At 39.3% G+C, this 10,359-nt stretch overlaps 1 protein-coding gene across 1 annotated transcript; it reads left to right on the top strand.

Annotated features, from left to right (window-relative positions):
- Positions 1-1,395: 1,395 nt before the first annotated feature.
- On the top strand, positions 1,396-10,123 carry tmem41b (transmembrane protein 41B). Its single transcript, XM_071515834.1, has 7 exons — positions 1,396-1,590; positions 3,242-3,359; positions 4,151-4,279; positions 6,201-6,294; positions 6,750-6,854; positions 6,948-7,086; positions 7,226-10,123. Exons 1-7 carry the CDS (start codon positions 1,494-1,496, stop codon positions 7,393-7,395), a joined length of 852 nt encoding a protein of 283 aa, XP_071371935.1. The 5' UTR covers positions 1,396-1,493; the 3' UTR covers positions 7,396-10,123.
- The last annotated feature ends 236 nt before the right edge of the window (positions 10,124-10,359 follow it).

Genomic DNA, 10,359 nt, shown 5'->3' with positions numbered 1-10,359 from the left:
GTAAGACATTCCTGCACCCTGGCTAACAGTCACTAATAGTGGATGGACTGTGAAAATGGAAAAAAGTAACAGCTTGTGTATGCTGAGGATAAAGGTACATTTTCTGTATTTGTGCATAGTATAACTGTAGTATAGTTGGTTTGGATGTTAACATTTAGACAACTTAGTACAAACCCACAAAGTCAGTCTCCCTTTTACTCTGTCAAATCAAGGACCTCCATGCTGTGGATGTGTGACCCTGTTGACCCTGTTGGGGGTTGGGAATGCTATTGTTACTTTTCTGTTTGCAGAAAGCTGCATATAGCCTGCGTAAATTTCCCAAATTAACCTTGCTGTGATAAGATTTCCAAAGAGTGAAAGAAATGTTTGGATTGTATAAATCTATTTAGGATGTGGAATGCAATGCATGGCCCAAGCTCTTACTGCTTACTGTTCTCTTTCCCCACCGAGGACCACATGGCCTGTGAGTTGTGTGTCTGTCAGGAGAGTTAATGTTTCGCATGATGCTGCAGCGTATGCAAATAACTGCTGCAGTAGGCCTACGTCGTATTTCACTGGCGTCGTTTTTCATATAACATCACCTCTGCAAATTTTATTGATATTTTTATGGGTTGAAGTTAGCAACACACACGCACGATGAAACATTTGAAAGAAGACTCTTTGGTTCTGTGTGGAGATCTTCATCATATGATCACAATTAGCAAAATATGGACTAATTACATTATTATTAAAAATAAACATCTACATAAACAAACAAAAAATCGCACATTTGATGCACTGATCTATACTAAAACGATGCGCTTTGAAACTATATTTTATAATATGCCAATCCACTAAAGTATCCCCAGAATTAGCATTAATTGCAATAAAAATAAGCCGAATAACAATAATTTCTGGACCATGGCTGTAGCCTGATATAGTGAAAGTAGAAAAAACTTGTGCTTCCAGCAGCTTGTGGGGCGTTTATTACAGATCAATGGTTTGATGCCATGACTGGTTATGGGAGACATATTGGGCTTGCATTTAGTGATCTGCAAGGATTGATGATATAAGCAATGGTTTCTTTATAAGTAGTGTCTATTCACTTAAAAATACAATCCAGATATTTAACCATCTCAATTTTGTAGGCCTATATTCACATAGCCTGTTCTCAAAGAGTTTGCTGTATAACCGGGGAAGAATTAAAATAGGCTATAGGTCTACTTTATTACAGTGTTTCGAAACAATACCAATGTAAACAAACATTTTATAGCCTCTGCACAAGTAAAACTAACCTCATTCCTTATGACAGAGGCTCATGGTTCATCAAGTTCTGTGCATTTTCCTGCTGGGGGCGCTGTTGTGAAACTGTGCTGGTAGACATGAAGGTAAAAGGTCAGCCTGTGTAACGTGTCAGTCTCTCTGCTGTCACTGTCAAGCAGAACATTGCCGGTGCCACCCGAACAGAGACTATTAAACATCGGTACTCCAACTAAAACACTAAACTAAAAAAAATGGCCAAGAAACGGAGAGAAAGAAGAGAGGCCGACGGTCTGTCCTCAGCACAGGAAGAGCCGAAGGCAAATCTTGACGACCCGCAGGTCCTCAAAGGTAAGGCTGTGGCTAACCTGAATGGGGAGCAAAGGGGTCACTCGAGGCAGCGCAGATAACTAATAACAACATGTTAACGTCATTTCTGCTTTGAGGTCCGTGTGTAACAGAAGCTAGCTTTGTAACCAAGGAGGTTTTATATAGAACGTTAACGCCAGCTACCTAAAAGTAACGTTAGCTGACGACTCTGCTAGCTAGCTAGCCTAGATGGCTAACGGTAGACACAGGGGTTATTGGCAGATTAACATTAGATTACTTCTATTGTCCAGCCGTGTTAAAGTGAAAATGCAGCCTCAAGCAAAATTAAAACACGATACATTATTCAGATGACACCAGAGGTATTCTAATATCAGTTTGTGGATATGAATAAATATCTCTGAGTGTTAAAACAAGAGAGCAAAGGCTCAAATCTGTGAATGATTTATCACAAACACTGATGAGTTGCTCCATTAACAAAATGACCGACCGACGCTGTCGCTGTCCTTACAGAGCAGGGTGATTTACAGCTATATCAGGCAAATATGTTGTTTCTGAACTATACTATACCATTAAACGATGTTCCTTTGTGTTTCTGTAATTAAACAAGGCTGTAATATGTTCGCAAAGTCAACACCAGTATTGTTAGTATTCAGCTCATTCTATTAAGCTGGCAATTAACTTACAGCTTGTTACTGAATTCACGATGGTTTACATAGCAGTTGCAGAACTGTTGAGTGGACTTGGAAGTCTAGAGTCTTATTATTTGGATGCATATTTGAATTGTCACAATAACATTGCTTTTATGTAAGCTACATCCTGCTGAGCAGAACAGAAATAGACAAGTTCTGCTGATGGCTTTGTCTGGTTTCCAACTTTCTAAGACACTTATTTAACCTCACAAATACTGACTGACCTGGCTAAGATAATCAAAACATGTATTCTGTGTAAGGGTGGGGAGACCAGCTTTGTCCTGGTTTGGCTGGACTGGTTCGAGTTCAAGATAGATGTCCTGGTTTTCGTGGGAATCTTTGAAATTAATATTTCCTGGTTTCATCAGCACTGGGTGTATATTTATTATATTTTGGTTCTTAATAATCCTCTTACTATTTGAAATTGTTTAACCAGCCTAACGCATAAATGTAAAATCAGTCTAAGAAAACACATAGCAACTACAGTCCTGGGGAACTACAGCCCTGATTCCTTTGTTGATCTGTAAATCAATCATAGTAGTCTGAATTTGTCGTCTGTAATTCAATATCCATGGAGAAGCTCCAAGGTGTGTTTCTTAATCACATCATTAGAGTGTATTAGCTGGTTTGATTCTACTTCTTGTTCACATTCACAAATCAAAACTGAACTGCCCCCTAAAAAATACATTTTCCCTTTCACATGACATCTAACCCTTTAACAGACAACTTGTAATAAGATGTTTTAACAAATCATCCCTCTCCAAATAGTGTTTATGTGATTGAATGGACTGGCTCAGCAACAGCATGAGTCTGTCTCAGGGGGGAGACACAATTCCCTGCAGGGGCCTGAACAAGTGATGCAAAACTCAGAAGGAAATTACACAAGACTCTTTCTGGCTAGCAGCCGCTACAGTTATTTCTGTTCCTTAGTTAAATTCTCTGTAAGGTAGATATACAAATTAATCATTATCTTTTCCCCACAGAGGCACAACATACTGGAGGGGGCTCAGCACGCATGTCTCTCCTCATCCTGCTGTCTATCTTTACCTGCTCTGCCTCAGTCATGTACTTGGTCTATAGGAACTTCCCAGAGCTTAACGAGTAAGTTGCTTTCTGGATTCATAGGGTTAGGATTTTGTTATAGTAACACCCTGCTTTAGCAAAAGCAGGAAAACAATCTTCAATCAAAACATACAGATTATGCTTTTGTCCCTTTAATGCTCCAGTCGACTCACACCTTAAAAGCATGTTTTTTGGTTTACAGGTGCCTAGAGTAATCCAAACAGTCATGACATTTACATTTTTAGAAAGCATACATCTGTGTATCCTCCAACTGAAGCAGCTTCAGTAGGTGTTTCAACAGCTGCACTTGCCAATAAAGTGTCACAACTAAATAGAATTGTGGTACAGCATGTGCAATGAGATTGGTACATGCACTTATTGCGTATGAGTTTATTGGTGGTGAATTGCTGCTGGTTTACAAATGCAATAATAATGACACTGCAGTTATTTTGTTTCATTTTATCCCCTCTCCCATCAGAAGAACACATTACTTGGTCACACTCAGCAGTAGCAAGGCCAGAAAAGCTGTTATTGATAGACCAACCATGATAAACAGCATTCAGTATGGGGCTCAGTTTAAATGAACAAATTGTTTAATAAAATAATAAAATGTTTTTGCAATGCAAAAAAAGTTAAATGATTTTACTATGTTTTAGAACTAACAGCAAAACCATGATTATCTCATTTAGATGTTTTTGGCCAAGGTAACCATCAACTAGGTAACATGCACATTATTGGCTGCCTTTCCACTATTTATGGTGATGAAAACAAATTGAAAATGTTTGCATCCAATATGGATTACCAAAGATTATGATTTCTTATTTTTTCAGTGACGAAATGGAGAAAATCAAGATCCCTAAAGACATGGATGATGCCAAAGCTTTGGGCACTGTGCTGTCCAAATACAAGGACACCTACTACACCCAAGTGTTGATGGCCTACTTCACAACATATGTTTTGTATCCTTTGAGCAAATGTATGTACCATTTAGAAGAGTGAGTCTCAACTTCTCCCATAGTTTTATTTCTTTATTTTTTCTTTGACAGGGTTTTTTTTTCGTATTGGGAATTTTTGTACCACTGCCTGACTGAAATTCAGGTCACCAAAGACACTTTGGGTTGCAGAGATCGTTTGTAGCCCAATATGCATTGAATTAGTTATGAGGCCAGGTGAATGTTTCCCCACCCCTGCTGAGAACGGCCTGGGCGATGTCCTGCCTTCCCCTCCTGAGTCACTGAGTGGTTTTCCAGAACCTCTTTGAGGCCACCTGAAAGTCAAATTCCTCCCACAACCGGGCTTTCGTCTCTTCAGCTGCAGCCTCTCTGACCTGCTGGAGTAAGGAGTCCATCATGCCAAGCAGGCCCAGAAGGCCTACTTCTTCAACAGCCTCCCTCACTGTTGGTGTCCACCAGCAGGTTCTTGGGTTGCAGCCACTGACCACCTTCTGGCCATAGCTTCTTACAACCTTCTCCAGCACCCCACTCACCATCTCCAAGCAGGCTGGGTACTCCAAACTGCTGTTAGGCGCATACACACACACACACAACTGTCAGCATTTTCTCTCCACACTACACAGTCGCATTGAGGTCACCCTCTGATCCACTGGGAGAAACTCCAACTGTGCAGCCAGCCGGCGACTTGTGAGTATCACCACACACTCCTGGTGCCTCTCTCCCTGGTGCCTCTAACTCTTGAGTAGGAGAGAGACTACTTCCTATCAAGGAGTTTGGTTCCAAAGCCAGAACTGCATGGAGATGAGCCCAGGCCTGGGAGCACTGCTTCCAGGCCTGTCTCCAGGAGTGGGACACTGTGTCCCTTTGAGGGCGAGGTTCTCTTAGATCTTGTTGCACAACTCATAGGTTCTTCTGGAATCGCTAGACCAGTTCGCCTTGGGTGTCCCGACAAGGAGCACAATGCTCCTGACAACATGGCTCCCAGGGTCGCTGAGGCTCACAAACCTCAATGAATTACAAGTAATGACTAATAATACGAGTAGTAATTCAGGCAGAAATACCAGATAAATGCCCTTCAAATTCTTTTCGGCACAGAATGATGTCCAAAAATGACAATGAACACAATGGTGGTAATCCTGTGAAATGCCCTGTTCCCCTTTTTTCTCTAAATCATCTTCATTCCTCTTCCCTCAGCTCTTTTTTAATGCTTTCCCACTCCCTATTTCATTTTCAGTCCATTTTGCTCTGGTGCCCAGTAAAGTAACCAAAATAGTGGAAGAAAATTGTAAGTATGCACTGCAGTAGTAAAAGCTCACAAGTTGAACACCAGAAACTCCAGTGATTGCTGTGTTGTAGTCAAGGGGATCACTTTCATAAATAAACCTAATGAATGGAGAAATTGTGGGTGTAGTTAAACATGTTACCTATTTCATTGGTGAACTGTATGTCATTCTGTCACACAAAATATACACTAGTAACTGTACTGATTCAGTTTTATCCTAGCCTTCCCCTGCCTTATGTAAAGAAGGTTTATGTGAGCACTGGCTGGTATGTGCACACAGCCAATGCCTAAACTAGCTGATCAAATTCCAGCCAAGAGCTAACCAATTAGGAGTTTAGCTGACCTTTGCCTCATGGTTGACAACAGGATATCAAAGCGGGCATAGAGCTACTTGGATAAATGCTAAACATGTCAGGGAAAGGTTATACTGAATAGATTTTCATCCCCTTGCCTTCTCTTCCTCACTTTATTTGGACAGTAAAGTAGCAAAGGTTCTACGATAAAATCAGGATCACAGACTAGAAGTTTAACCCCTGAACAAACTGTGGAATACACATTTGATGCTTTTCTTAAGAATATGTGAATGCCTGTGTGATAATTTGGTATGTTTCAGCAAAGCTGTTTACCTTGACACTTCTATGTCAGCCTTCAAACATTTGCAATCCCTGGATCTATCTTCCTCAGCATCCTGTCTGGATATCTCTACCCTTTCCCTCTGGCACTTTTCTTAGTCTGTTTGGTGAGTAAAGACAGCAGGAAAACTCTATAAAATGTCATTATTATGCTCACATTTATGAGCACTACTGTCTAATGTTAAGGTGTGTTCTGTATTTTATTGTACAGTGTACAGTTGAGACCAGTAATGGTTCTTATTGCTTTTATGTGATACCCAAAACTGCTCCATTTCATTATTATGAAAAGACAAAATTATTCATCTGTTTTTTTAAATGAAAATCTACCGTGAACCCTCATTGTTTGGGTCAAAGCCAAAATATGCCCAAAATAGGAGATGTAATATTCAGGTTTAAAAAACAGATATATACTATATGGCCACTGATCATCAATACACATTTTCTAAAACTATTCCTCCTATTTGAAATGGAGCAGTCATTAGGTTTCTCCACTTCAGATAGTTGTTGTATTTTCCACACCTTTATGCTTCAGTCAGTCATGATGTGTTGTATCTGTTGTTAGTGCTCTGGTCTGGGTGCCTCCTTCTGCTATATGCTGTCTTACCTGGTGGGGAGGCCTGTGGTCTACAGATACCTCACAGAGAGAGCCCAGAAATGGTCTCAGCAGGTAAAAACCTTAATAGAAAATATAAATTGAAGGTATTCTGGTAAAAACTGTTTTGTGTATAGACTACTTACTGCTCATTATTTTTGCCGGCAGGTTGAAAAACATAGAGATCATTTAATCAATTACATCATCTTCCTGAGGATAACCCCTTTTCTTCCCAACTGGTTCATCAACATCACCTCACCTGTCATCAATGTGCCTTTGGGGGTCTTCTTCCTTGGTACCTTTTTTGGTAAGGCCCAGATCTGCTACTAGTTCTCTCTGATGCTTTTTGTTTGTTTTTGTTTTTTTTTAATATATTTTCTTCTCTTTTTTTTGTGTTATTCATTTATGTTATTGATTCACCTGTGTTCTGCTTGGCTGGTTTACAGGAGTGGCCCCACCGTCCTTTGTGGCGATCAACGCCGGTACAACACTATACAAACTGACCACAGCTGGCGAGGCGGTGTCCTGGAACTCCCTGGCCGTGCTCGGGGTACTCGCTGTGCTCTCGATCCTGCCTGTCTGCTTCCAGAAAAAGCTGCAGCAGAAACTAGAGTAGAACATGAAACACCTCAGCACCTCATCTGCTGGCTGATCCCACGTCCCCTTCCCTTGGCTCAGGAACAGCACATGCAGCTGTCACTCAAGTTGCTCTGCCTCAGTCTCATACACAGCTGCTCGTGCTGCTGGGGGTGAAATCCTTGGCCACCGGCACAGCGAGCGCTCCTTGACCACAAAATGCATGCAGTGGTGGTTTCCTCATGACTTTATGTAACCAAGTATAAACTGGCCGCTGCTTGCACTCGTTTTTGGTTTTTATACAGTTTATTGTTAATTGTGGCTCATCATGTAAATAGGAGAAATGGCATTTAAAAAAAAAATCAGGCACTGCTTGTCATTGTATAGTATGATTCTTGTCACACAAGTAAAGGTGCTACTTGTAGGATTTTTAAGTAACACATTTTTCTTATACTTGAATTTGCTTTTCTGAAATTCAAGTGCCAGTGGCTTCATTTGGCCTTTCCATTGGGAACAGTGTATTTCTGTCAACTATCTTAGAAACATCACTTCATAGTCCGCTACAGCGAAAACCTGATTTGGACCCTCATCAGTTGTCATCAGTACCTTGTTGGACCTGATGTAACATAAATGGTTGTATTTTGTTGTTGGAATATGTTTGCAATTGCTATGGCAGTAACATATCAATGAGTAAATCCTATATTTAGCACCTTTAAGTTACTCTTTCTTTTTGATATTTATTTTAACATGCTTGTATTTAAGTCGAATCTTAATGAAATGTACCACAAAAGCAATAACTGTCATACTATCTGTTGAAAGTGGAAAAAGTACATTTTGATACTTGGTTCTTGCCTTGGTAAAGTTATGCAGTGGATAAAAATTGCAGTTATAGTGGAGAAAAAAAAAGTAACATGACCTAAATAAGTGCAACTTTTGGTGATGTAAGAATGGATGAGTTCCCTTCGACTGCCCAGCATATTTTTCATCACATATTTGACTTGAGCACTCCTGGACAGGTGCCTGGATCCACCACCATGCAACAGTCCTTTTTGTTTTCACTTGTATTTAGTTGTCAACTACATTACCCTTTGAATTTAGTGTTTCGTGGGACTGGGCAGGGGTTTTCTCTGAAGAGGCAGTTAGATTGTGTAGATATCAAACCCTCTGATTGGATTTAACATCAGCCTGTTTACATTTAATCACACGAGTAAAGCAATTCTTTGTCACTGTAACTGGTAAAGAAAGCACTAGTCTGAGGATTTAAATATCATTTATCCCTCTGATGATCAAACCACGATGGGCTAGACCCAAGAATTGCTGAATTCAAAATGGTATCCCTAGTTAATGAGTGAATATAGATGAAGTCAAAACAAGTGATTCATGTGGTTGGGTACAGAACCATCCTGTCTGGTGAATTTGACAAATCCAAGGCTAACCTTCTGGTAACCTTGGCTGTCAAGTGCTACATTTGGTGATGTGACTGCACCTCTGGATATGTGCGTCCATCGTCGCCCCATGCTACTGTATGCTATGCCAGTAAAGAAGTGTAGGTGTTGTCCATGCCGTGGATGATGTACCAGTGCCCTTGATAAGACTGCCAACTAACTGTGAGGTATACAAGCCTTACCTTGCTTTTACTACTTTCATTCTTCTAAGTAATTTATGAAGAGAACTATTGTATGAATCTAACCAGGAGACATATATTATGATGCCTGACTTTTATCTTATTGGTTTGGATTGTTGGAATTGCTTTGTTTTTAATTAATTTTGTGTTGTGTGTTATAAAAGCTTAATGGATTTTTTTTTTTTTTTTTTATGTACCAAGTTTTTTTTTTTTCTCTTGTGTACCAAGGTATCTTATTGCTGCTGCTTAAAAAACTTTCTGGAAGTAACCAGAGAGGTTGGTGCAGTGAATGTACACATAGGTAACAAATCTTATTGCTTGTTGTTTCTTCACAGCGGATGGCTCAGCTTTCTCTAATCACTTACATTTGCACATATTTTGATGCAGTCTGTTAGATGCATTTTCTGATTTTCTGTTCTTACTCTTATTTGTTGGGTTAATTTAATGTCTTAATGCTGAACAGATTCACTGTGTCCTACTGTAAAATTTGTATTGACCTCTAGAACTTGATTTGATATGATTACATAAACATCAATGTATGTAAAATCTGAAATGAGCAGTACTGAGGGTTTTCAACTCTCATACGTTTTATAGTAGCGAAGTAATTAGCACTCTGTCAGCTAAAGCCCAAGGGTGTTGGGTTGTTTTTCTAGTTGTGACTAGGTTGTTACAAAGCTCCATTTTTACACCTACAGTACATCATTGTCTTGGGAAAAAAGCAGACCGATCCTGCAAGCATTAGTTTTAGTCTTTAGTCAATATTTAAATAGGAGCTAGATTAGTTATTAATAGGTTCAACTTCTTCCAAGAAAGTCTACAATACTCTAAATCTGCCAAGACATGAAACAGGGTAGATTTTTATTGGTTTTCCTGTTTCCTAAATTATTCTAAGAGCAAAAGTTGTATTCAAATTTTAAACTCAACATAGTTTTGCCATCACCCTCATCAAAGATGTTGCTAACTGCTGTGGGATAATTCTCATGTCACTGTCTCTTGATGTTTCAAAACTCAGTATTAAGTTGTACAAAATAGTGATGTATTGCAGTATGACGTGTTTACAAATACTGTCTATTGTAATTTTCTGTCCTATCTAATCAAATTTATGTTTATTTTTTATATTTATTGAATCATTAAAATTATCTTAACATAATATGGTTGAATAGCCTTTCATAGCCTTTTGTCATGACAGTATTATAGCCTCCCTCTAGATGGAAACTCCATTAAAACATTATAACATAACAGACATAGTTCTATATTCTCCAATATGTTCATTTTCTGACAAATACAAAATACTTATCTGATTCTTTCAAACTTGGAACTCACTAATAACTTTTTGACCCCATGGATGAAGTGTGGAAAACCAACGTTTCATATTCCATC

Source organism: Centroberyx affinis, unplaced genomic scaffold (genome assembly GCF_046629955.1).
Source record: "Centroberyx affinis isolate AG114_WGS23_722 - 3 ecotype Tasmania unplaced genomic scaffold, CSIRO-AGI_Caff_v1 ptg000369l_1, whole genome shotgun sequence".
In the NCBI taxonomy this organism is placed as follows: domain Eukaryota; kingdom Metazoa; phylum Chordata; class Actinopteri; order Beryciformes; family Berycidae; genus Centroberyx; species Centroberyx affinis.
Note: the sequence above shows the minus strand (reverse complement) of the source record. Positions and strands in the feature narration are given on the sequence as shown.

Coding starts and splice junctions, on each gene's coding strand:
- tmem41b (XM_071515834.1), top strand. CDS start 1,494: ATGGCCAAGAAACGGAGAGAAAGAAGAGAGGCCGACGGTCTGTCCTCA. Junction 1,591..3,241: donor CGACCCGCAGGTCCTCAAAG/GTAAGGCTGTGG, acceptor TTTTCCCCACAG/AGGCACAACATACTGGAGGG. Junction 3,360..4,150: donor AACTTCCCAGAGCTTAACGA/GTAAGTTGCTTT, acceptor TTATTTTTTCAG/TGACGAAATGGAGAAAATCA.